Source organism: Nymphalis io, chromosome 16 (genome assembly GCF_905147045.1).
Source record: "Nymphalis io chromosome 16, ilAglIoxx1.1, whole genome shotgun sequence".
Classification (NCBI taxonomy): Eukaryota; Metazoa; Arthropoda; class Insecta; order Lepidoptera; family Nymphalidae; genus Nymphalis; species Nymphalis io.
In genome coordinates, this window is record NC_065903.1 from 2,275,618 (window position 1) to 2,300,735 (window position 25,118).

The following is a 25,118-nucleotide window of genomic DNA, read 5'->3' on the forward strand; positions in this document are numbered from 1 at the left end:
TTTGAAGTATGTATTATACTCTTTGAATGCTTTATTTTTTTCATGTATTTACATATTATGTAAGTACAATTTGAGTAGTAATATTCAAAATTGCATTACACACTTGTGCACATTGCTTTATATTTAGTAAAAAGCTCATCTTTTTTCAACACATAACTGGTGGAAGAAACATTTTAAAAAAACCACTTTGTCAGTTTTATTCGAAGAAGGAGTAGATATAAAAAAATCTGAGTTTTACATATCCTATGCAATTTGCTAATTGGTTAACTGTATTATATAATAACAGCCTTTGAATGTCCCACTGCTGGGCTGAAGGCCTCCTCTCCCTTTTTGAGGGGAAGGTTTGGAGCTTATTCCACCACGCTGCTCCAGTGCGGGTTTGTGGAATACACATGTAGCAGAATTTCTGTGAAATTAGACACATGCAGGTTTCCCCACGATGTTTTCCTTCACCATAAAACCGTTATATTATGCACTACAAAATGTTGTTACCTAATTTATATATTCTTTATTTATTGCCAACATTCAAAATGCTATTTTTTACGACTCGAATGCCTTGGCCAATTTTGTTATGCCAGTATAATGTCAAAGTTAATTATTATTTGTCTTAATTCCTCCTATGATTGAAATAGGCTATAATGTTATTATGGTTTGCAACGCAAGTTGCTTGCAATTTTTTCCTTAATTTTATTCAAGACATGAATTCTGGTTAATTATTTATATAAAGAGCCTTTAATGAAAAATATTTTAAAACTGTGGCTTCGCCGTGATTCATTAATAGACTTATTAAAAAAATTTAGGTGAAATTTTATCGTCAAAGTTCAGAACTGCGCAGTTGTGCACAGTTTTAGACTAAGGTATTGATCAAGGCGAGATATATGCGTTTTATCGAGAAATCACAACAAAATACTATCAATTCAAAAATACTGATTATTTTATCCCGAAGAATGTTCATCGATTCTTGGTGAAGAACATCCTTCTTCCCGTATGCTATCCCCAATTCCAATAAGAGTATTTCTTTTCATTATCTTTTAATATCGCTTTTATGTTAGAATCTGCATTTTGTAGTTCCTTCATCTTATCTCTCTCCATCTGAATAAGCTCTAAGCCACGTTTCGCAGCGCAGTGGTATCGCTGGCTGAGTGAAGCCTCCGAGCCTTTTATACGTGGGATATGACCGGTGTAACCAGCAATTGGAGGGAATTCCGGTGATATTGTGTTCTCTGAAAATAATTTAAAGATAGAAAATTATTATATTGCATACCTACACTTGCCTATAATATATTTTCTTATATTTTAATACTCGACTAATGTTGTATAAGGTCGTTGTTTGTGGTAAGGTAGAATAGCTTCCCTATTGCTAAGATCCCCGTGTGGTGCATCTATCATCTAATATTACATTAATGTAATCATCATGTGCCAACCTTACATAGAAATACTAACATTTAACCGTATACACATTTGCTTTTAAATCTCGTGGATATAATCACGCGAGTGGTTGGAGTCCGTGCAAGAATTACCGGATTAAGTAAGTAAGTTTTATTTTATTCTTTTCGTCTATCCACGGTAGAGCTTCATGGAGTATTTTATTATTCAATTATTTTCATATTTCTTCTCCAATCTCGCTAAGGGCTCGAGAAGGGCTTTGGTTTGAGCTTGTTCCACGCCACTACGATACTTCAGTGTGAGTATGTATATAAATACAGCACATAATTTCATCTTATACATGGAGGTTCCCGCATGTAAACACAAATTAAGCAGGTGAAAAGTCAGTGTTTGCTCAGATTCGCGTATTTCGATTCTGACCACATGTATTCTCCACCGGCATATCGGCTCTCGTTTTCAAATAACTAGATTATTTTTGCACTGATCACATAGTGTATATAGCTTATATATACATTACGTACATGTACATATACATTATGAAATTTCTATAGGCCCACTGGTGGTAGGGCTTTGTGCAAGCTCGTCTGGGTAGGTACCACCCACTCATCAGATATTCTACCGCAAACAGCAATACTTGATATTGTTGTGTTCCGGTTTGAAGGGTGAGTGAGCCAGTGTAATTACAGGCACAAGGGACATAAAATCTTAGTTCCCAAGGTTGGTGGCGCATTGGATATGTAAGCGATGGTTGACATTTCTTACAATGCCAATGTCTAAGAGCGTTGGTGACCACTTACCATCAGGTGGCCCATATGCTCGTCCGCCTTCCTATTCTATAAAAAAAAAAAATATATAATATCTAGTGTCATTGATTATGTAAAATGCTATGTACCTTTGTATTTATTGATTTCTCTGAATCTGTTAAGATCGCGTCGAATTTCGTCTCTTGAATGCACGGTTTCCATTTTCGGTGCGCTTCTCGATCGAATGTAACTCCGATTCAAGTCGGCTTTACGTCGCAAGTCTCGTTGGTTTGCGGAGAAGTCTGCCATGCAGTCATCTGCCGCTCGACCGTAAGATTTTCCATACCTGAAGGATAAATATTTGACTTAAATATAAAAATCTAAACTTAAATAGCTCAAAATTATGATTTGGAAGTTGCATTTTTGCTTCTGACCCTTAGGATTTTGTCGTCTTCTCTACTAACACAAGGTTACGTGGGTAGGGTAAATAGATTTCTCAGTAATTCCTTCAAAAGAAGCACTTCTAACTGAAATTTAGAATGACTTAACTCTTTTTTTTAATTTTAATTTAATTATTTTAATTTAAAAGACGGTTTTTTATTTGTGTCCAGAACGCCAAATCTTTAAATACGCTACTGGATACGCTGGGTGGGTACAAATCTTATATACAACAAACGAAATAAACAAATGAATTAAAAATAAATGTATTCAAAGAGGCTATTAAAAGCACTCATGACAATGTGACTTAATTAAACGTAACGCTACCGTCGAATAAACAAAACACGATGACTATAAAATAAACATTAACATTTTAAAATAATTGTCATACTAAATCTTAACGCACATTCGTTGCAAAAGCAATAACTATTAGTTATTTAAAATATTTACATTGCTTTGGTAGATGACTTTACACGTCAGGTCGTTAATTTGTTCCTCTGCCTTATAAATTGGTATTGGTAACAGCCTGTGAATGTCCCACTGCTAGGCTAAGGCCTCCTCTCTCTTTTTAAGGAGAAGGTTTTGAGCTTCTTCCACCACGCTGCTCCAATGCGGGTTGGTGGAATATACATGTGGCCTAATAAATAGACCTTATAATTGTATAATGCACATGTTTAGGGCCTCGTTAGCATTTTGTTATGTGAATGTAGGTATCTATGTTATTTTTACCTTAAGCAAGCAAGCAGCCAATAGTTTAGTTTCAGTATGTTTGGCATTAATGAATGTTTTTCATATACCTATTTCGTAAGAATTTACCATTCATTCATCACACTATTTAATTGAAACGAAGTAGAGAAAGTATTCACGGTATCTCGTACCCGTATTTGTAAAATGTTATTTTGGTAATAATTTCAAGCTAATTTTATCAAAGATTTTTATCAACATTTTTCATAAATTCGTAAAAATTCAAGCAAATATTGTAAGATTATTTACGTGAAATTCATTCCTGGTACATATCCAGTGTAGCCGGTCATGTAGGCAGGCTGCCTATGCTTGCTGTTGTACGGGTCTCGTGCTGGCGTGTCTCGTCGTGGCATGTTGTCTAGCTGATAGTTGTCACCGGGGCGGTATTTCAACGGCTTACTGGTTCGAATATAATGATTCGTTTAAGTACGATTTTAATAGTAATATAATATACATATATAAAAACGATTGATTAAAAAAATCGTATTATATTGATAACATTCGTACAATTGTTATTCTTCTACATTATATTGATGATTGTTAAAAAATAAAAAATATGAAGACTGGTTGCTGAGGCTCTACGGGTTTTTCGTAGCATTTTCGTAATTTGTAATTTATAGTATGAGAGTATTTTTTTATATAGAATAGGACAAGCCTATGGGCCACCTGATGGTAAGTGGTCACCAACGCCCTTAGATGTTGGTATTGTAAGAAATGTTAACCATCGCTTACACCACCAATGTGCCACCAACCTTGGGAACTAAGATATTATGTCCCTTGTGCCTGTAATTACACTGGCTCACTCACCCTTCAAACCGGAACACAACAATACCAAGTACTGCTGTTTTGCGGTAGAATATCTGATGAGTGGGTGGTACCTACCCAGACGAGCTTGCACAAAGCTCTACCACCGGTAAGTACCAGTACCATAATTACAATAAAACTTGCACACATACTTGTATTAGAAGAATGATGAAGAAGATGAATTATATGTTAAAGTATAATCACTAAGCAATGTTATGTACAAAACATTTATTTAATACAAGCCATAAAATTATTTTAATCTTCTTTTGTATAAGAAGGTTGTCGAAAAAGTATAAGAGTGTAAGAAAATGTAGATAATATTATCGAGAGTACTAATCTTAACTTATTTATCGTTTATTCGTCTTTTTTTATCGTAATTCTTACTTAAATAATCCCTTGGACCGTATTTCTTTCAGAATTTGTCGCGTGTTGTCGCCGTAGCACTTTCCGTAGCGGAACTTCAGTAGAGGGCAATGACCTGTGTATCTGTAACCAAAGCATACTTAATAAAAATGAATATTGACTGGGATTTCGTCTATTATTGGTTTATCATATAGTTTTATTTTTTAATTATTATATTTTGCCGTCCTTAATATTAGTCGTTCTATTATGTTTTTAATTGTACTGCTTTGCAATTATTTATATTGTAATTATTTATCAACGGACTATGGGATTTACCTTTTTTTTAAATAAATTTATTACAATTACAAAAATATGTTAAAATCAATATGGTTTTTGGTTTATCAACATTTTCTTAAGAATAAGAAAAGAGTGAGAGATAAATTGTTTATTGTATATGTAAGTATTATTATGACGTTTTAACTCTATAAAATTTTTAGGTCTATTTCAGATTATAATAGTATTAAATTCTCCGGTAATCTTGAATTTATTGTATATATATGACTTCGTATGTGTATTTATACACAGAAAACTTGAACATATTTCTGAATAAATAGTATATTTATGTTGTAAAAAGGTTATTTTTTTATATAGCAACATAATTATAATATTTAAATAGCTTTTAGCTTAAAAACATTTTGTTTATTATATATTATAAATATTTAATGCTTAAAAATAAAATATGTGAGAATTTGAAATACGTCATAAGATACCGAATTTACGTTGAGTTAAAATAAATTCCCTAGCAAAGTTATCGATAAAACCATCAAACCAGAAAATGTCACACGTTCGCAATTTCAAATATAACGAAATAAATTCAATTTCAAAAATTGATGTGACACCAACATACAATTTCTATATTTATGAAATAAAAAATATGTATAATATTAAACAAATAATACAACTATATTTCAATTCTCCACACATTAGTTATAAAAAAGGATGTAAGATGTTTTTTTATTTACGGAAAGAAAACAAATTAAAATATAACACTTTTTTATTATACTATATAATAATATGTCATTATCAATTTATATTTATAACTAACTAAAGGAATCTCTTCTCGATAACATCATTTCATAAGTACTTGTAGGTCTATTTAGATAAAAAAAAATTATATGAAAAAAAAGATTGGTTTGGTTTGAGTGGAGACAGGAATAAAAATATATGAGATGTATAATTTTATATACGGGATGGAAGGCTGTGAAGGTTATTATAATAATAACTAAGGACAATCTTCATATGCAAAGCAATATCCCGATTGTAAATGTAGTACAAAAGGGAAATCGCAGTCGCAGCGAGACCAGTCGCAAATAATGCCCATAGACGTTGCGACTGGTTCGTCGCAAGTCCGCTGCGATGGCGTCGGTCGACACTCACTGTTTACCCTGTGCATATGTTCTGGACATTTGTCTACACCTGGAAGGAATTATTAAATTAATATAAATATAATATATTTTTTATCATGACGCATTAATTCTTACAGAGGAAGGCTGGATAACCCTATTAAATCGTAGTATCTGTGCCTTAAATTCGATCCATAGTTCCGATCAATATTTATCTCTCCTTATGTAAATAAAGCTGTCCCCAATATTTTACTTTTTACAAGCTATATGTATATTAAGTTGGACTAAGTTTCAATGTATGAGAGTATCTTGCAAATTTTTTTTTTCATTTCCGACTGGAATATTTAGTTATTTTGCGTAGATATTAAGAACAAATAACAACGCAATATCGTTTTAGTTTTCTTATTACACAATTACCATGATTAAAAAGGATACTTTCAATAAACTAAAAACAGTTGATCGAAAAAAAAAACTTAAGTTAAAAATATAAGGTACCACGGATTTGGCATATTACACAGCTTTCTATTTAAATATTCATGACATATCGAACGAAATTATGTAAATTAAGATAAATACTTAACAAATATTTAATAATAATATTAAAAAATACTTACATGTGTGATTGTACATTAAGCATCCTGGATTTCCAATTTTAGCATAATATAAAGCATTGATTACTTTCAGTAGGAAAAATAGTACTAAAAGTAACCGCATTGTGTACACAGGCACTACAAGAATACCGTCTATACAATGACCATTTTACCATCATACATACGTTTCCACGATTGAATAAGTAAACAGGAAAACAATCATTCATGTTTATCATTATCATCTGTACTTTGAGGAAATGTTCGTTATTTTTACAAACGCTTATTTCTCAAGTATGTGTATTACGTGGGTCAAATCTGCATTGATTTGCATCATCCATATGCAAATTGGCAATCTTCGAATAACTTCAATCTTGAACACTACAGTCCATACTTAGGTATAGTTATGTTGAAATGTACAGGTATTGTTACTTTTCTAAATATATTTTTCGATCAAAACAATCGAAATAAATATTTTGCAAATAATTGAAATGCATGTACAAACACAATTATCTAATAGATAATAGTATGTGCAGATTAAATAAAAAAATGAAGCCGGTTTCCCAAATCGATTCAGCCTATATTTTTCATAAAACTTTAAATGTTTTTTGCAAAACGACGGAACGCCAAAACGTATGTGTCCGACTTAGGCGACATCTTCAGTTTTCCTCATGAAGTTTTCTTTCACCACCGAGTACGAGATGCATTATAATATAATTCATAAGAGTTAGAGATTTCAGATTTTTATCATCGGTGAATCTTAATCACCAGCTAAGCTATTCTGTAAGAAATCACTTCATTACTCACCCGTGAAATGTTGACAACCGACTTATGGTTATATTATACTGATACCTATTATTTTAATGTTATAATTAGGCTGGTCAATGTCGCATATCACTTTCTGACATTTTCGATTTCTGCGGTGAGTTTCGAGTTTGCTCTTACAGAATAGACTATTCTATTCTCTATGACATCTCGGATTTTAACTTTTTAATTTTCAGTGAACGTAGTTTTAAATAACGGTACCAGTTTAATTGCAGGGATATAAATCATTGTTATATAGTCAGAGAGCTATGAATGCATCATATTAGATTATAGTGTAAAAATATCTGTCATCTCTTAATGTTATTCCTACTTAGTAATTTTGTTACACAATCGTATTACATTGATGTAACATAATGGTATGTTACATTATAAAATTCCTTTTAGCAATTTTGCCGACTGCTAGCTAACCGCTACCAAATGAACGTTAACCAAGTTTCTACGGCGGTGTTAAAACATTTCAAATTTGTATTTATATGAAACGATGACTGTAAAATAATTGTACTCCTAAGCCACCCTTTTATTTTGATAAATATCTTCATTCAGATAAAATAATTAAGCCCAATGTTTTAGATAAATATCAGACAAAGGTACACTTAGGTACATAAAAACTGGATATAATTTGGATGTACCTAAAGAAATCAGGTCCCCCCTCCCATAAACATCTTACCCCCCTACTGCGCTCGCCAACACGCCTGCCCAGCGCGGCAAGTAAGGGCAAACTCCTCCCTTAATGGCAGATGCGCCCTAAAAAAAGGCCCCCAGTTACCGGCAAGCCCGCTAGGCCCGACCAAGGTAGCGGTCGCGGTATCGGCAGGTCTGGGGGTGCTAAGAATCACCGGTCCACGGCAGGCTACCGTATAAAACGACTGCACATGGCAACGTATAATGGACGCTCGATGAGGCTGGACCATCACCTCGCCGAATTAGAAGTAGAGTTAAGTCATATAAACTGGCATATACTGGGGTTATCTGAAGTCCGAAGACAGGGGGAGGACACGATAACTTTAGAGTCCGGTAACTTACTCTACTTCCGCGAAGGTGATAACCTCTCCCAGGGTGGTGTCGGTTTTCTAGTCAAAAAGGATCTCATTAGCAGCATTGTGGAAATCAGTAGTGTGTCGAACCGGGTAGCGTACCTTGTCCTAAAACTTTCCGACAGGTACTCCCTGAAGGTCGTTCAGGTATATGCGCCAACTTCGACATACTCTGATGATGTGGTCGAAGCGATGTACGAGGACATCGCAAAGGCCCTCAACGACACCTCGAAGGCCTACTACAATGTTGTTATGGGAGACTTTAATGCTAAAGTGGGAGTACAAGATAGCGGTGAATCGAAAGTCGGACCTTACGGCTTGGGCTGCAGAAATCACAGGGGGCAAATGCTGGTAAACTTTCTCGAAGCGCAGGGGCTTTTTTTGATGAATTCTTTCTTTCAAAAGAAGCCTCAGAGGAGGTGGACCTGGCGAAGCCCCAATAAAGTGACAAGGAACGAGATAGACTTTATCATTTCGAATAAAAGGCACATATTTAGAGATGTTTCAGTGATCAACAGGTTTAATACCGGAAGTGATCACCGCTTGGTTCGAGGCACTCTAAATATCAACTTAAAAGCCGAAAGATCGAGAATGATGAGGTCTACTCTCCGACCTACCATGCTCCAAGCTGCTCAAGGCTCCGAAAAGTTCCAAATGGAACTTCAAAATCAATTCACCGCGTTGGAAACCATAAGCAGCATTGATGAGAGAACCGACACGCTGGTCAAAATACTGCAAAACACATCCCGCAAGTGTTTTCCGCCACAGAGAAGAGACAACGCACCAAAACTCTCTGCTGAGACACTCGAGCTCATGAGAAAACGACGAGAACTACCATCATTTTTGTCAGATAAGGCCTTAAATCGAATAATAAAAACGCTGACGCGACGCGATCTCCGACGCTCCAATACCCGTGCCATCAAGGCTGCGATTGAGCAAAATCGGGGATCGAAAGTGTTCGCTCGCAAGTTTGGGAGGCCGCGTCTGACAAAACTTAAAACTGAAAATGGTGGGGTCGTTACCTCTAGGCCTGTGATTGTCGGAGAAGTAGAGAGGTTTTATGAGCAGTTGTTCTCTTCAAGATCGGATAAACCCGTGGGAATCAGTATTGATGACCAGCACGCCCCTCTTATGCGCCATTACTCCGAGGAGCTCACGGTCGTTGACCAAGGCGAGATTAGGGCGGCTCTAGAACAGCTTAAAAACAAAAAAGCTCCGGGAGATGACGGAATCACAACAGAGTTGCTTAAGGCAGGCGGGACTCCGGTCCTGAAAGAGCTAGCAAGCCTCTTTAATTCCGTCATCCAACATGGCAAGAAAGGTGATAAAACCCTCTTGAAAAACTACAGACCAATCTCCCTCCTGAGTCACGTGTATAAGCTGTTCTCAAGAGTCGTCACGAACCGTCTCGCCAGACGACTTGACGAGTTCCAGCCCCCAGAGCAAGTCGGCTTTCGATCAGGCTACAGCACCGTGGACCACATCCATACTGTTCGGCAGATTGTGCAGAAGACCGAAGAGTACAATCAGCCGCTGTGTATGGCATTTGTGGACTACGAGAAAGCCTTCGACTCCATCGAAACCTGGGCAGTGCTCGACTCATTGCAGAGATGTCATATCGATTGGAGATATATCGAGGTACTGAGATGTCTGTACAACGCCGCTACAATGACTGTCCACATCCAGGTCTGTAAGACGAAGGCGATCCAACTGCGCAGAGGGGTGAGACAGGGGGATGTAATATCCCCGAAACTGTTCACCAACGCGTTGGAAGACGTTTTCAAGACGCTGGATTGGACTAGGTATGGAGTCAATGTAAACGGCGAGTACATCTCACACCTTCGATTTGCCGACGATATTGTCATCATAGCAAAGTCGCTGGAACAACTCACCGAAATGCTGCGTAGCCTAGGCGAGTCTTCCCGGTGTGTCGGTCTCGGTATGAACTTGGACAAGACCAAGGTCATGTTCAATAGGCATGTCGTGCCGGGACCGATATACGTCGAAGGGAAACCTCTCGAAGTTGTTAGTGAATATACCTACCTAGGACAGATAATACAAGTCGGTAGGAACAACTTCGAGAAGGAAGCCGATGGAAGAATTCGCTTGGGATGGGCAGCATTTGGCAACCTTCGTCAAGTCCTCAAGTCATCTATACCGCAATGTTTGAAGACGAAAGTCTTCAACCAATGCGTCTTGCCTGCCATGACATACGGTGCCGAAACGTGGACACTAACTGCGGGACTAGTCCACAAATTCAAAGTCGCTCAGCGTGCTATGGAGCGAGCTATGCTCGGACTATCTTTGAAGGATAAGATCAGAAATGAGATTATCCGGAAAAGAACCGGAGTCACCGACATAGCTTGCAAAATTAGCAGGCTGAAGTGGCAGTGGGCTGGTCACGTATGTCGTAGGACCGATGACCGTTGGAGCGAGGACGAGTCCTAGAGTGGAGACCGCGAATCGGCAAGCGCAGCGTGGGGCGCCCTCCTGCCAGGTGGACCGACGACCTTAAGAAGGTGGCGGGCACCAACTGGATGCGGAAGGCGGAGGACAGGGAGCTTTGGCGCACCTTGGGAGAGGCCTATGTTCAGCAGTGGACAACGATTGGCTGTTGATTGATTGATTGATTGAAAGAAATCTATGAACGATACGATAAGATTCTATGTTTACTTATTATATTGTAAGGCTTTGTGCAAGCCCATATGGGTACCGATTACATATTCTATCGCCAAATTACATGTATCGCTGTACTTGTAACGGTGAGTGAGCCAGTGTCACTATAGGCACAAGGGCCATAACATCTTAGTTCTCAAGGTTTGTATTTCATTGGTTAATATTTCATGCAGCGCCAATGTCTTTTGGAGATGACCACATACCATCAGGTGGTCAATTTGCATGTCCGCCTACCTATATTATAAAACCTTTATGATTTCCAACCTTTGTATGAGTTTTGCGGTTAAAAATTGGCAATTATAATCACTTTAATTAATCATTAAAAAAAACTAACGCATTATTTTTAAACAATACTCATATTAGTTATGATTAATCTATTTCTTTTTGGAAACAATTTAAACTGATCGGAGAAAGAAAAGGTTAGTATGAATATTTTTTAAACACAATTCGACTATGATTTTTTATTTAATAAAATCAATGTTTACATTTAACAGGTATTTAATAATCGATGTAATTAATATATGTTTACTTTGTGAAACAGTTTTTTAATTTTTAAACTCAATCAAAACATTTTTAAACAATAACGTAAAATATCTAACATTCAACAGCATTTTATTGATGTGTAAACATCTTAGCGCTCGATACACGTTAGGGGCTAACTGAGAGTTCGAGCGTCAGATGACGTTAGCGCAAGTTTTCGGGCGTCAGATGACGTCCGCGTAAGATTTGTTATTGTAAGTTATGTGTGCGTGGGATCGGTACATAAGCTCACATGTTTACACATCAATTCTTATGAGTACCTTGGCACTGACATAATTTTTTAACCTTTATAAATAAAACATTAAACTAATTCCGTCAATTCATCTTCCTTTATTTTAATCCTCTTTGACAAATGATACCTCGGTCTCCCACTTCTCCTCCTCTCGGTCACAGTTTTTAGTTTGGGTATTTTACTTGGGTACATTTGGCAATCATTGTCTTCCACGCAGAAACCTGTTTCCTCATCTAGCATTAAATCACCAACACAATCGCATCTAGACCAGCCACAAGTATACCCTAGGAAAAAAAGATTAAAACTGGATTTATATAATTGCAATGTAATTTGATCTGTATCGGTATTCTATTTTCATTCTTAAACAACATAATGTAATTTAATTATTTATATGTATTCTATTATTAACTATGAAGGGTTTTTCGAAACGAATTATTATATATATTATACTATATTATTGTAATTATTAGCGTCTAAAATTATACTATGAAGTGCTTTCACACTTATATGTTACGTATAAAATTTAGTTAAATAATACATAGCTGTATATAACTGCTGTATGCTGCTATAAGCTGGATGTAAATAATAATAATCCTAAATAACTACAGACTGAAAATAATTACGATTATGTTTATCAAAAAAAAACATGTACAAAAATGTTATATCATACCTATGATATAAACCACGGGGGTTTCACATGTTCGTTGGGACATAGTTTGTCCATCGCATCTCGTGTGATAAGGGTACATGTTACGTGGACAATGAGATACGCCTGTAATTGAGCATAGAAGTAAATATATATATTAATATTACATAATAACGTTTTATATTGAAGGAGTAAGTAGAAAATAGTAATAGGTATTAAAGAAAAAGCGAAACGAATTGTGAATTATGGTTGTAATTTATTGTAGAACATTTGATATTTTATAAATGAATTATATTATACTTATAAATAAAAAATAACTTTTATCTATACACGTAATCATAGATTCGTATATACTCATTATTATGTATACGATTTAGATGAGATGTTAACGTAACGCTTAAAGACTTATTGGCCTTTGATACTTAAATGTATTCGTTACAGATTATTTTTCTTGCGTGGAAGTATTTTCTAAATCTATGTTTGTACAGAAGTACCTTATATGGCAATGCGGTGCGGTGCACCATGGCCTCCAAGATTAGCGGCCACCAGAATAAATGTAAAAAGAAACTTCATTGTTATACAAAAGAAAATTGCAATGAATAACATTGCAATTTCGTTTTTAAGTTCTCTTTTGCAATACTGATTCTTATCTTATTCCTATATAGCAATATCGGAGCGGGGCCTTTTTTTATTGAAGCACCAATGAGTGTAGCCCTTATACACTTAGCTATACCGCTCAGGTTTGGGTCCTGGACTTGGGTTCTTATCAAAGTCAAATTTAATTACGCACTGTTCATTGGTGAAATAAGATAAAAAAACATAGCTACTTTTGCATTTATAATATTAGTATGATAAACAAATATACTTACATTTTTCACGAAAAAGGAGACATCGTCGATTATAATTGAAGGCATGAAGAGCAGAAACTAATGAAAGTACTATTACGAAACGAACCATTGTTCTTTTACTCATAAACAAGAAATGCGGAAATCGCAACATTCACACGATACAAAATGACTGCCATTATGTTTGTTTATCCAACGTTTACTGTTGAATAACTACCGGTGACTTGAGACTTTGAGAGTTTAGACTCTACTTGTAAGACACACCGAATTATGCAGATAAAACAAATTATTAATAACATCAGTTTTTTTAATGGATTATCGTTTATAATTTTTAGTTTATAAAAAAACTTTAATGTTAATTTTTGCTTATGTTACATTACATTCGTAACATAAGCAATTGTTGAATACAGGATTCAATATTTAGAAGATTAAGTTCGTTTTTATTTTTAGTTACGAATGGCTGACCGTTGTTTATAAGGTTGATTTAAGATTATCATTACTAGTTTTCACCCGCGTGTTTGGGCCACCTGCTGGTAAGTGGTTACCAACGTCCATATATTGGCATTGTAAGAGATGTTAACTATCGCATACATCGCCAATGCACCACCAACCTTGGGAACTAAGATGTTATGTCATACACAGGCTCACTTACTTTGCGAACCGGAACACAACAATACCAAGTACAGCTGTTTTGCGGTAGAATATCTGATGAGTGGGTGGTACCTACCTAGACGACCTTGCACAAAGCCCTACCACCAGTTCCTTGGGGCTTAAGCTTGCTTCTTACCAAATTTCATCAAAATCTGTTCTGTGGTTTTGACGAGAAAGCATAAAAAACAGACAACGTTACTTTCGCATCAATAATATCGGTATAACTTTGGATTTTATACCATTTGTGTAGAACAAATTGTGATTATAGTGCCCATATACTCATAGATATAGATGATGACAATGGAAGAAGTGTGTCTCTCTACCGATCCGAGATATTATGTTCTTTGTGCCCGTAATTACCCTACTCACTCATTCTTTAAATCGGAATCCAAGGGTATAAATTATTGTTGTTTAGCAGTAGAATAGCTGATGATTGATGTACGATGACGATGATGGGGAACCGATACGAGTCTGTCCTACCTATATGAAGTCTTGCTATCAGTGATTTTTAAATGTTACTAATTCATAAGGTTTGCAATACTCTGAAATATAATGATATAACTATTTTATCCAAATAGGCTCTTTAGAATAGTCATTTCACAAGATTCAATTTCGCTATCAAAGATTCAGTATGTAGATTTCAGTGATAAGAACTGGCAAGACACAGCAGTTTTTTTTTATATAAATCAATTTAAAGGTTTAAAGGGTGAGTGAGCCAGAGTAACTTCAGACACAAGGTAAATAACATGTATCATTATTAATTAATAAATTTTTCCTAAAAAAGGGTGTGGAGACCTTAGCACAGCAGTGGGACATTCACAGGCTGTTATCAATAAATAATATAATAATATATATTATAATTAATAATAAAATAATTTATTTATTCATTGGTAAATGTTATTAATACTGTGTCTATCTACTCTTCATAATATGTACTCGTTATATAAAGCGTTTTATTTACTTTGGAAGACATCAATGTATGAAGATTATCTCGCAAAAATCGTAATAATTGCTACAGAATAATACATGACCATAATATCTGAAATAATTGATACGATATATTACGTCAAGCGAAATTCAATCCTTCTTGTTCTAACCGCAGTTTGTAAATGGCTATATATTCTTAAAGTGTGCATGTATTTGTTACAGTGTATATATACATATGAACACATTTAAAATAGTCTCTCACACGTGGAGAGAGAAATGTTTCACTAAATTTTATAGCCTCACCCTGAAATCCTATTGGATAATGTACGTATTTCACTTAGTTAAATTTAAATTTAGAGAATTATGTCAGTGGTATGGTATACATATGTCACCGTGTGTACAAACTGCACTTCCATGACCACTTACCATCAGGTGGCCAATATGTTCGTCCGCCTACCTATTCTATATAAAAAAAAAATATTCTACCGCCAAACAGCAACATTAGGTATTATTGTGTTCCGGTTTAAAGGGTGAGTGAGCTAGTGTAACATCAGACAAGAGGTAAATAACACCTTAGTTAAATAAAAATAGTAGGTTTGTATGCAAAATATTGTCTGTTTTAAATACTTGTTACTCAGTCAACCAAAACTCAATCATTTGAAAATTATGATGGTCTTTTAATTCAGCCCAAACCAAATCCTCTTCTGTATCAATTACAGTTCGTTAACAAATAGATACAAAAATACTTTCAACTATTAATTATAATTAAAATAATTCAGCAGCAACTAACAAAAGATTACAATCTGTTGTAAGTGTAGCAGACTTTAAGGCTTTGTTAATACCGTTTTTGTTGGTTAAAAGATATTTTTAAATTTAATGAGGTTTCTTTGTATTGTATGTTGTGTAGTTCAATGTCAGATCTGTGTACAGTTGTACATGTTAGGGGCGAAAGGCACGCGAGCTTTTGTCAAGGCCCCGCGGAATTGATTGACGGAAACCGAAATAATTAATGTAGACACAGTTGGCTATTATTATATCATGTACTATGCATTATATTTAAAGGACTTTTGATGTCTTTATTATGATAAAAGTCTTTAAATATCACACTACCGGGTAAAGGGGTATTTTGAGCTTTGTGCTTATACCATCACGTTGCTCCAAAGCAAATGTGGTAGATTTTTGTCCAACACATGTTTGCGTTCACTACGGGGCAATATATGAATTATAATTTATAAAAAAATAATAATAAAAACTGTTTAAATGCTTTTTGGCTATGAATAGAGTTTTCTAGGCATTAGGCTATCTCGGTTATATAAAATATATTTAAATATATAATATAAACATTGTTTAATACTAAAAGCACATTTATTTAATTTACTTTAGAGAGAAAATATCACAAGAAGTATTTATTAAATAACAATAAAATCGATTTTTCTCTCCAGTCAGTCAGCGTAGGAGTGCATCATATTCCATATTATCCTCATTCTGAGGTAATAGTTGTGGCACCGCCATTTTGAAGAGACATTATTAATCACAAAGCTATTCAAACGTATTGCTTGAAAGTTAACGAAGTTACATAAATATTTGTTATTCGACGAAAACAAGTTAGTCGCACCTGATAAATTAGTGCAAAACACGAAAGCGCGTCTTTTATCTGTAAAATGTAGGTGAAGTTGTACTCAACTACTAGCTAGCTTAAAAGCTAAAGACTCTTTCACACAAAACGTTTCACTGTTTTAAGTGATGAATAGAAATGTAGGTAATGTTTCAGGTGGTATAAGTATGTCAACATTATTTGTTTTTATATAAAATATAATAATTTATATGTACATATAATAATAAAAGAAATTTAATAATTCGTACAAAATTTTCTAGGAAATTAGACCATTGTGATTATTAAGCAAAGTAAGGAAAAAGAAAGAAAATACGACGGCAAAATTTAAAACTTAACTTGTTTTTAACTTTTTAAGGATTCCATGGTATTCGTTTTATAGAAAAGATTTTTGAAATTTATTTTAAAATTTTAGAAGTATTTAAAATTAAAAATATATATATAAGAATATGTTGATTTTATATTTCGAAGCGATTTATTTATTACAGCCCTTACTGGTAGGGGCGGGTTAATAAGAAAGCGCGGTACCAGGAACGAGAACGCGGTGCGGCCTTGCAAAGTCTAATGCGTGATAATAACAATATAGGCTAGATTTCAGAGATTACTGACATGGTATACATTGTGCTGATACAATGTTCGACCTATGTGCCTAGCCCTATAATTCACAGGCCTAGTTATAAGTCCGGATCTGAGTATCTAGTGAGAAAATTTATACATATTTTTTATTAAATGATTATATAGTTGTGAAAAAAGAAGACTGTAAGAAGAATAGTATAAATAAGAAGTATAGTAAGAAGTAAGAACGAATAGTGTTGACTTTGATTTATCACACGGGTAAGTAGAACGTGACATTATAAATGACATAACTTTTTTGATATATTTTTAAATTAAAGAACTGTGATGGCCTAGGGGTTAAAACTAATCAAGAGTTACATGTTCACTGAACACAACTGAGTTGGAGTAGTGGAATATCTTTCAAAACAGAGGAAAAGACTTCTGCCCAACAATAGGACATTAATAGGCGATTGCTTTAAGGCTTAAGATATTTATTTCCTAAAAAAGAACAAAGTCCACTTAAACTTAGGAAATAACATTAAACATAAAGTAACATAACGTATAAGCCTACATTTTGTCCTCGTAAATAACTTTTTAGTTTTTTTTTTTAAATTAATTGATTGAATTTTCATTTATAACGTCTTTTGGTAATGAGTTGTAAAGCTGTGCTAATTCAAATAATATAGTTTTTATGCCATACTTACTTCGGAATTTGGGTAATTCGATTTTTATGTTGATTTCTAGCAAGTTTTCTGTTGTGCTATAGACATTTTCTGTGGGAGTGCGATAGGTCATATTATATAGGACTTTTAGCAGTTTATTTTGAGATATTTGGAGATTTTTGATGTGGATTTCAGCGGTACGAAAAGCAGAGGCCCGAGTATGAATCCTTGCGGTATTCCACATGTCATTCGCGAAAATTATCAATTTTTACTATTCGTTGCCGATTTGTTAGGTAGGAAGTTATTAATTTATAATATATTATAACCTAGTCCGTTAATACGAATTGTTTTAATTTTTTGCAATAATAAATTATGTGAAACTGTGTCCAATACAAAATTATTATCATCGATATTCGTTTTAATTAGTTACTAGGTCAATTGTAGCAGAATGTGGTCCGGATTTAGGACGAAAACCATATTCATATTTTAAATTCATATTGTTTTTGATAAAATAAGTTTAATTCATATAAGTATTGTTTTAATCGCAAACGTATAACGATTTTTACTTTTTGTTATTTTATAATTATGTATTAGGTACAATGTTCGTTATAAAAAGGAACGATTTTGAGGTAATTAATCAGTCATGTTCTTTTTAATTGAAAATTTGAAATATGGTAACGTTAGTTTGAAAAATATATTAAATTATTATTTAAATTACGTAACGCTTGATTTATGAGCAATTGCCAACGAATTTACGTGTAGCATGGAACTGACGTAAGTTTGTGTACGTACTTTGAAAAGTGCGATCTATTTAATCGATAGCTACAATTTTCTTTTCAAGGTGACGTTAAAATATGACTTGATTTTCATTCAAGGTTACAATATTATAAGAGATATTATTTCGTTATATACACTGAGCCAAGAATTTTCCATTGAATTTTCGTGTGTTTAATTTGTGTATATATTTCATTTCGTGAAAAACATTGTGTGGAAACCGGCATGAAAATCTGCTACATGTACGGTATATTTGGAAATATAAGGTTCTCCAGACCGATTGAGGCTACAGCGGTCAATCTCAAGAGAGGCCAACTGCGCAGGAGATATTATAGTGCACAAGTGTGTGCACAAACACAGGTACACTCTCTAATCCCTAGCTCTCATAATCCGATGGGATGGCAATCCGACACGACCGGAAAGAGTTTAGGCGCAGGACCAGCGGCTTTACGTGCTTTTCGAAACACAGGAGTGTAGACATTTCCAACATCCAGACCCCGGGCTACTACTGAGGATTTTCTGAAAGAAAAACCCAATAACTTTGTATTTTCCCGCCTCGGGTATTGAACCCATTGTACTTAGTATTCATAATAATTTTAGTTAAATGTTAATTTGAACAATATTGAAATATAATTTAGGAGAAAAAAAGTGTAATATTATAGTCAAGAATGTCAAACATAAAAGAGAAAAACCACAACAACTTAACGACAAAACAACAGTTAAATATATATTTATATATAATACATATATATGTGTATATATAATAATTACAATTAATTGGAAGTAACTATATTAAATAAGAATAATGTCAAATCATATTTTATGTTTAAAAGCATTGATTTTTTCAAATATATGGAATTGAAAATATATGCATATATACGAAGAACCGAACTTTCTCCTCGAAAGGAAGAGGCCTTAGCTTGTCATTTACAGGAGTTTTTATACTTTTTACTTCTTTAAATATACACAGACTTTCTTGTCGATTATTGTCGATAGAAGCTACATTACGAAACAGTGGTAGCTTGCTATTTATTTCATATAGTAAATTAAATATTAAAAACTACTTGTATGAGCGTACATATTTCAATATAAAGGACAAATATTTTGATTTTGCTAATCATTTGAAAAGGATAAATATTTACAATAGTCAAGCTATAAATATTTTAATAGCCTTGAAGTTATATAGTCGTTTCATTAAGTCTATATTTATCTAATGTCTATTGTTATCATGTAAATTACGAGTTATTTGAGTTGTAATGCAACGAAAGAATAATCGATATAACGAAAGAATAAACGAAAGAATAAAGATCAATAGAAAGCCAAAGTGAGAGGTAAAATCTTTATTCAAAATAAAGAAGCTTTACACTGGCTTATAGTCTACTACCACCGGTTCGGAAATAAGCAACTTAAACCGAACCGAACCGAGAAGAACCGGCCAAATAACTCAGAGGGATTTTTTTATCTGTATTTTTATTTAAAATTACATAATAATAAAGTTGTATGATTTATTTGAAATGGCCTGGTGGCGATCCTTCATTAGCAAGGTATGAAAATGAAGGTATTAAAGTCGTTTGTCTTATAATACTGGTTTTATTTACTGGTGGTAGGGCTTTGTGCAAGCTCGTCTGGGTAGGTACCACCCACTCATCAGATATTCTACCGCAAAACAGCAATACTTGATATTGTTGTGTTCCGGTTTGAAGGGTGAGTGAGCCAGTGCACACACAGGCACAAGGGACATAAAATCTTAGTTCCCAAGGTTGGTGGCGCATTGGATATGTAAGCGATGGTTGACATTTCTTACAATGCTAATGTCTAAGAGCGTTGGTGACCACTTACCATCAGGTGGCCTATATGCTCGTCCGCCTTCCTATTCTATAAAAAAAAAAAAAAATAAAGGATAAAAGATTTTTTTTTATTCGCGTGTCTTTATTTTATTATCAAATGATGATGACAAACATTCAAATAACTTGCACTTTGTAGTAGGTATTTGAACTGTTATTTTTTACTTATGAAAAATTAATTATCTACATCAAATGAATTAAAATTACCGTCAATACGTAATCAATACATAAAATAATGTCCAAAAAATAAATAAAAAGGAAATAATTTCTTGCGACAAATGTGTTTTCTAGTTTGTTTCCAAATAAATATCCGAGTGGCTTTTTCTATCGTCCTAGAATAAGTTCTGTAGATGGGTATTTAGATTGTCCTTTAAATGATGGTATTTTCCGGTTTTGTAATATATGTCAAGGTCATTTCCACGCTGGCACGCGGTGGTACGCGACAAACGTAACTAGCATCGTTGACTAGTTCAAAGCCGTCGTTATAAATATTATAACCGCTTCTTAAGGCGCAATTGTTACTATATAAAAACGTCCTTGTAATTACATTAGTTTGTTTACTATATTTATTACACAAGCGCTTTAATTGTTTTAAGTTATTATCATCAGACTAAACTTAAAAATCACCTACTTGTGAATTAAAAAAATATATATTTGTCATCTACATGTCTTGTTTACTTTAAATTATATATTGCCGTAGCAGTCATGGTGACTCAATGGAAAGAACACGGGGCTCTTCAAGAATAATATAGGAGGCAGTGAACACTATTGTGTTCGATACATGACCGGGAAAGAAAGAAAAGACCGAATATATATTTTTTTTAAATTGCTAGGCGGAAGGGATTTGCTCTTGGCCACCTGGTGGTAAATAGTCATCGTCGGCCATAGTCTGGCCATTGGTGCTCTAAGAAATATTAACCGTTCCTTACATCGTCAATGCGCAACCAACCTTAAGAACTAAGGTGTTATGTATCTTGTGTCTGTAGTTGCATTGGCTCACTCACCCTTTAAACCGGAACACTATCACAATACTAAGAATTCCTATTTAACGGTAGAAGATCTATTGAATTGGTAGTATCTTGTGACAAAGTCCTATCACCAACTATATTTAATATTATGTTAACCTAAATAAATATACCTTCGGTTATTTAATCTGACAGGGAACAGAATATAAAAAATAATAATTTCTTAAAAATACACATTGGTAATCTTTAAAATAAGTGAATTGTCAGTTGATCAGGTTTATATAACCTGTAATCGAGACATGTATTACTACACCTGGACAAATAATTGAAGCGAATCGAGATCGTGGGAACAATGCGCGATTTAGTTTCACTATCTATAAGAATTGTTATAGAATAGCCTTTGTTTGTTGTCTTTGTGCCATCAGAGCTTTCCCCTTTCGAATTTAATTTTGATCGGTTTCGTAATACATCTGTTTGCTGTTTACCGTTTACTGGGTATTAAATTTCTGGCAATTTCGTGGGGCTTCGTTAGTGTCGAGAATTTTTTTTTAATGCGTAAAAGAATTGCATGCTATGGAATCATCTTCATCATCATTTCATTCTTTTAAATATATACACTTAGTACAAAAATAGTTAACATATTGAAAATTGCTTTTTTTGCTTAAAATAGGAAAGCAAATATCCATCGCCACGGTACATATACACTTTTGGTATTGTTAGAAATTTTTAATTTTTTTTTATTTATATTTCTATCGCCGCCACCAACACAACTTTGAGAACTAAGATTTATTATATTATAGTTCAATAGTAAAATGTAAATGTTTAACAAACTTTAATTAAATTTAAGTTTAAAATATAAAAATTTTAAACTTATGTAGCAATTTTATGCTTATGTAGTTTTAATTATGGATTCGTACGAGTAATCTTAGCTATCATAATTTTACATGTCAACCCTGGCGGTGACGTAGGCACGGTGATGCTAAGGACAAATATTGCGAGTATCAATAGTCATGGTAATCTTTTATATACAGCTATGAAATATGACATTTGCAGTTAGGCAATAAATAGGTTGGTGATCTCAAGGCCAAATGCCAAACCTTTAAAAATATGGCTTAGGTATAAGTTTATAATAAATGAATTATGTTTCAGTATTTAATCAAAAATTTGACCAGTCTTGGTTTAAAGAGTTAATGTAATTACAGGTACAAGGGACAAGGCCCAAGGTTGGTGGCGCATTGGCTATAAAAAAGATGGTTAATATTGCTTGCAGTGCCAATGTCGATAGGCGGTGGGGACCACTTACCATCAGGTGACTTAATTCACTAGACTGCCTACTCAAATATAAAAAACAGGGATTTTTCCAGCTAAATAATACGATGTTTTAAATATTTAACTGAGTTGATGAGGAAATTGTCAGTAAGAAGCTCTTTTAATGGCAAAAGTGGTAACATTTATTAACAAAGTCGTATAATTGAAATATATATATGCATATATCCTTATTTAAACCAAGCGAAAGCGACTATTTTGCTTAGGTGTTAGGTGTTATTTTGGAAAATTTAAAAGATAATTCTAATAACGCAGAAGAAATTAATACACGATGTATAGCTGGTCGCCTGTACGTAAGGGTGGCTAGATTGTTCATATTATATTACGGAATAAAACCTTAGAGGTCTTTTGTAAAATATAAGTAAATAGCAAGTTATCGCTGGCAAGCTATGTAACAACTATTATATGAATATCGACAATGCTTTCAATGAATACGACTATTTTCTCATACTAAGTTAGTGGACTGACTAAGCAAATGTGTGTCATCGCTTAACACAAGTTCAATCAGTCGGTCTTAGTTCTAAATAGGTTTTTCTAAGTAGTCAGATTAGAATTAAAATTCACTCGAAACCTTGAACGTAAATGACATTTAACAGGGGATTTTAATTTTCTCTGAAGCCACTAATGTTCCTAATCTCTGAATGCCGAATTCGTGTATTAGTTAACATTTACGTTATCTCATTGTTTGGTTACTTTGGTAATTCAATTTAATTAAAATCACAATTGTATCTATCCAGTAACTATAGAAAATTAATTTTAGTGTATTATTTTATGTTTAGTTTTTTAGAAAGAGAATATACCAACCGCCGGGGCTGGGCAGAATACATGCTTTACTTTAACTAAAGTAAGAAAATACTTTTTCGCACATATTTAAAATAAGAAAATCAAAATATTTAAATGTCCTTCTTTAACAAAGATCACCCCTAATTGGTAATTGGTACCTATATTAATTACAAATCACCACCACCAATACACCAGAATCACCTCATTATCAAATGATAAATAAGAATTTATATTTTAATTATAAGTACCTAATTCAAACACTTCCCAGCCCTGTATACTACGAAAAATCAAAAACAGCCGGGAATAATGCAATGAACGTATACTAACGTAGTGGTTTATATAATATATATAATTATATAGTACTTTTTGTCGCTAACTATGTTTTTTTTAAATGTTTCTTTTTTAAATATTTTTTTAAAGAACTTTTAGATGAGACGAGTACAAAATAGTTTTCTATAATAATATGTAAAAATATGGGTTATCAATATTTTTTAACCTTGCAAAATGCAATTAAAGTAAGTAGTAATTATGTCCTAAATTTAAAATTAATATTGAAAAGTATATAGCAACATTTTTAATAGTACGATAAAGCAGACAATAGACTATGGCACACGCAAACGGTCGGCAAATTGGCACGCACTAAAGTTAGCCAAGAATGGTTTCCTTTTAAAAGCTTTACCTGTTAGTATGTAAAATGCTTATTCCTGAATTTTAAACCTCTAAAGTTCCAACCTACCGAATGAGCTGAAATTTTAGAAATTATTTGGATGCTTGTGACAATACCATCTGGTTTATTAAATTATATTTTATTTATACGTTTAACAGGGAACAAATTAAAAAAATATATGTATATACCTTTTTCGCTTATTTATACTTTAAATAATATTTCTTTATCATAACTTACCGTAAAATATATCTTTATTATCATTTTATTTTAAACGGACGTAAGTAATTTGATATTAAATTCTTAATTTTATCATTTTTTATTTATCATTGTTTTCATTAAAAAATATTTTAATAAAAAAAAACAAGTTGAGGCTTATAATAAAATTTAAAGCATCGGTAAAAATTTATACATCTATTGTATAGTAATAAATTACTATAAGTATTTTATTATTATATTTTTTAATGTATTCTCGCTTCCTTTTTATAGCTTTCGTTAACTACTTACCCAGGAATAAAAGAACCATTCGTTTGTGACATATAACTTTGTCTTTCCCGTCCACTAACGTCCACCCACATTGTTTAAAACTTTGTGTATAAGTACTTTATTTCCGTAAACAATTCATAGCGGAGTTCGCGGCGTTTGCCCGCTGAGAGATGTTTGTCGTGACTAGAATGGTAACAAATAAAAGCGCTTATAGGCTAAGCAAAGGGCATGCGTTAAAAGTTTGCGCACGCATGAGAAGCTTTAAAAGTTCTAAATTAATAAGGAAAAAATTACTTATTATATTGGATAAATTCTCCCAATAGTAAAGTGTAATGTTACATAAATTAAATGTATTTAGATGAATAAGTAAAAGAATAAAAGCAAAAACTTGTCTATAATGTAATACGGTAAATATATTAACAGGCGCATATTAATCAAAATAAATTAATAGTCTATTATGTTTAAGAATACCTATGTTAAGAAAATATTTAAATACAACAAAATACAAAATTTTATAAATACAAATTTTTTCGTTTCTTTATAATAATTCCAAGCATGCATATTATTTATTTATTTTTGTTATCTGTGGAAGATGATTACAATATTTTATTTTGAAGTATGATC

At 33.4% G+C, this 25,118-nt stretch overlaps 1 protein-coding gene across 1 annotated transcript; it reads right to left on the reverse strand.

Moving 5' to 3' along the window:
- LOC126774491 (protein FAM166B-like) lies at positions 1–24,661 on the reverse strand. The gene is made up of 5 exons (XM_050496052.1): positions 24,516–24,661; positions 4,500–4,601; positions 3,561–3,710; positions 2,279–2,475; positions 1–1,223 (listed from the first exon to the last, which is right to left on the reverse strand). Exons 1-5 carry the CDS (start codon positions 24,584–24,586, stop codon positions 991–993), a joined length of 753 nt encoding a protein of 250 aa, XP_050352009.1. The 5' UTR covers positions 24,587–24,661; the 3' UTR covers positions 1–990.
- Positions 24,662–25,118: the final 457 nt, after the last annotated feature.

What these genes read in the sequence shown, in the direction of transcription:
- LOC126774491 (XM_050496052.1), bottom strand. Translation starts at nt 24,586, where the DNA reads ATGTGGGTGGACGTTAGTGGACGGGAAAGACAAAGTTATATGTCACAA. An exon ending in AATGGTTCTTTTATTCCTGG is followed by an intron (nt 4,602 to 24,515) that starts GTAAGTAGTTAA and finishes CTTTGGTTACAG; the next exon opens with ATACACAGGTCATTGCCCTC. An exon ending in GTACCAGGAATGAATTTCAC is followed by an intron (nt 2,476 to 3,560) that starts GTAAATAATCTT and finishes TTTATCCTTCAG; the next exon opens with GTATGGAAAATCTTACGGTC.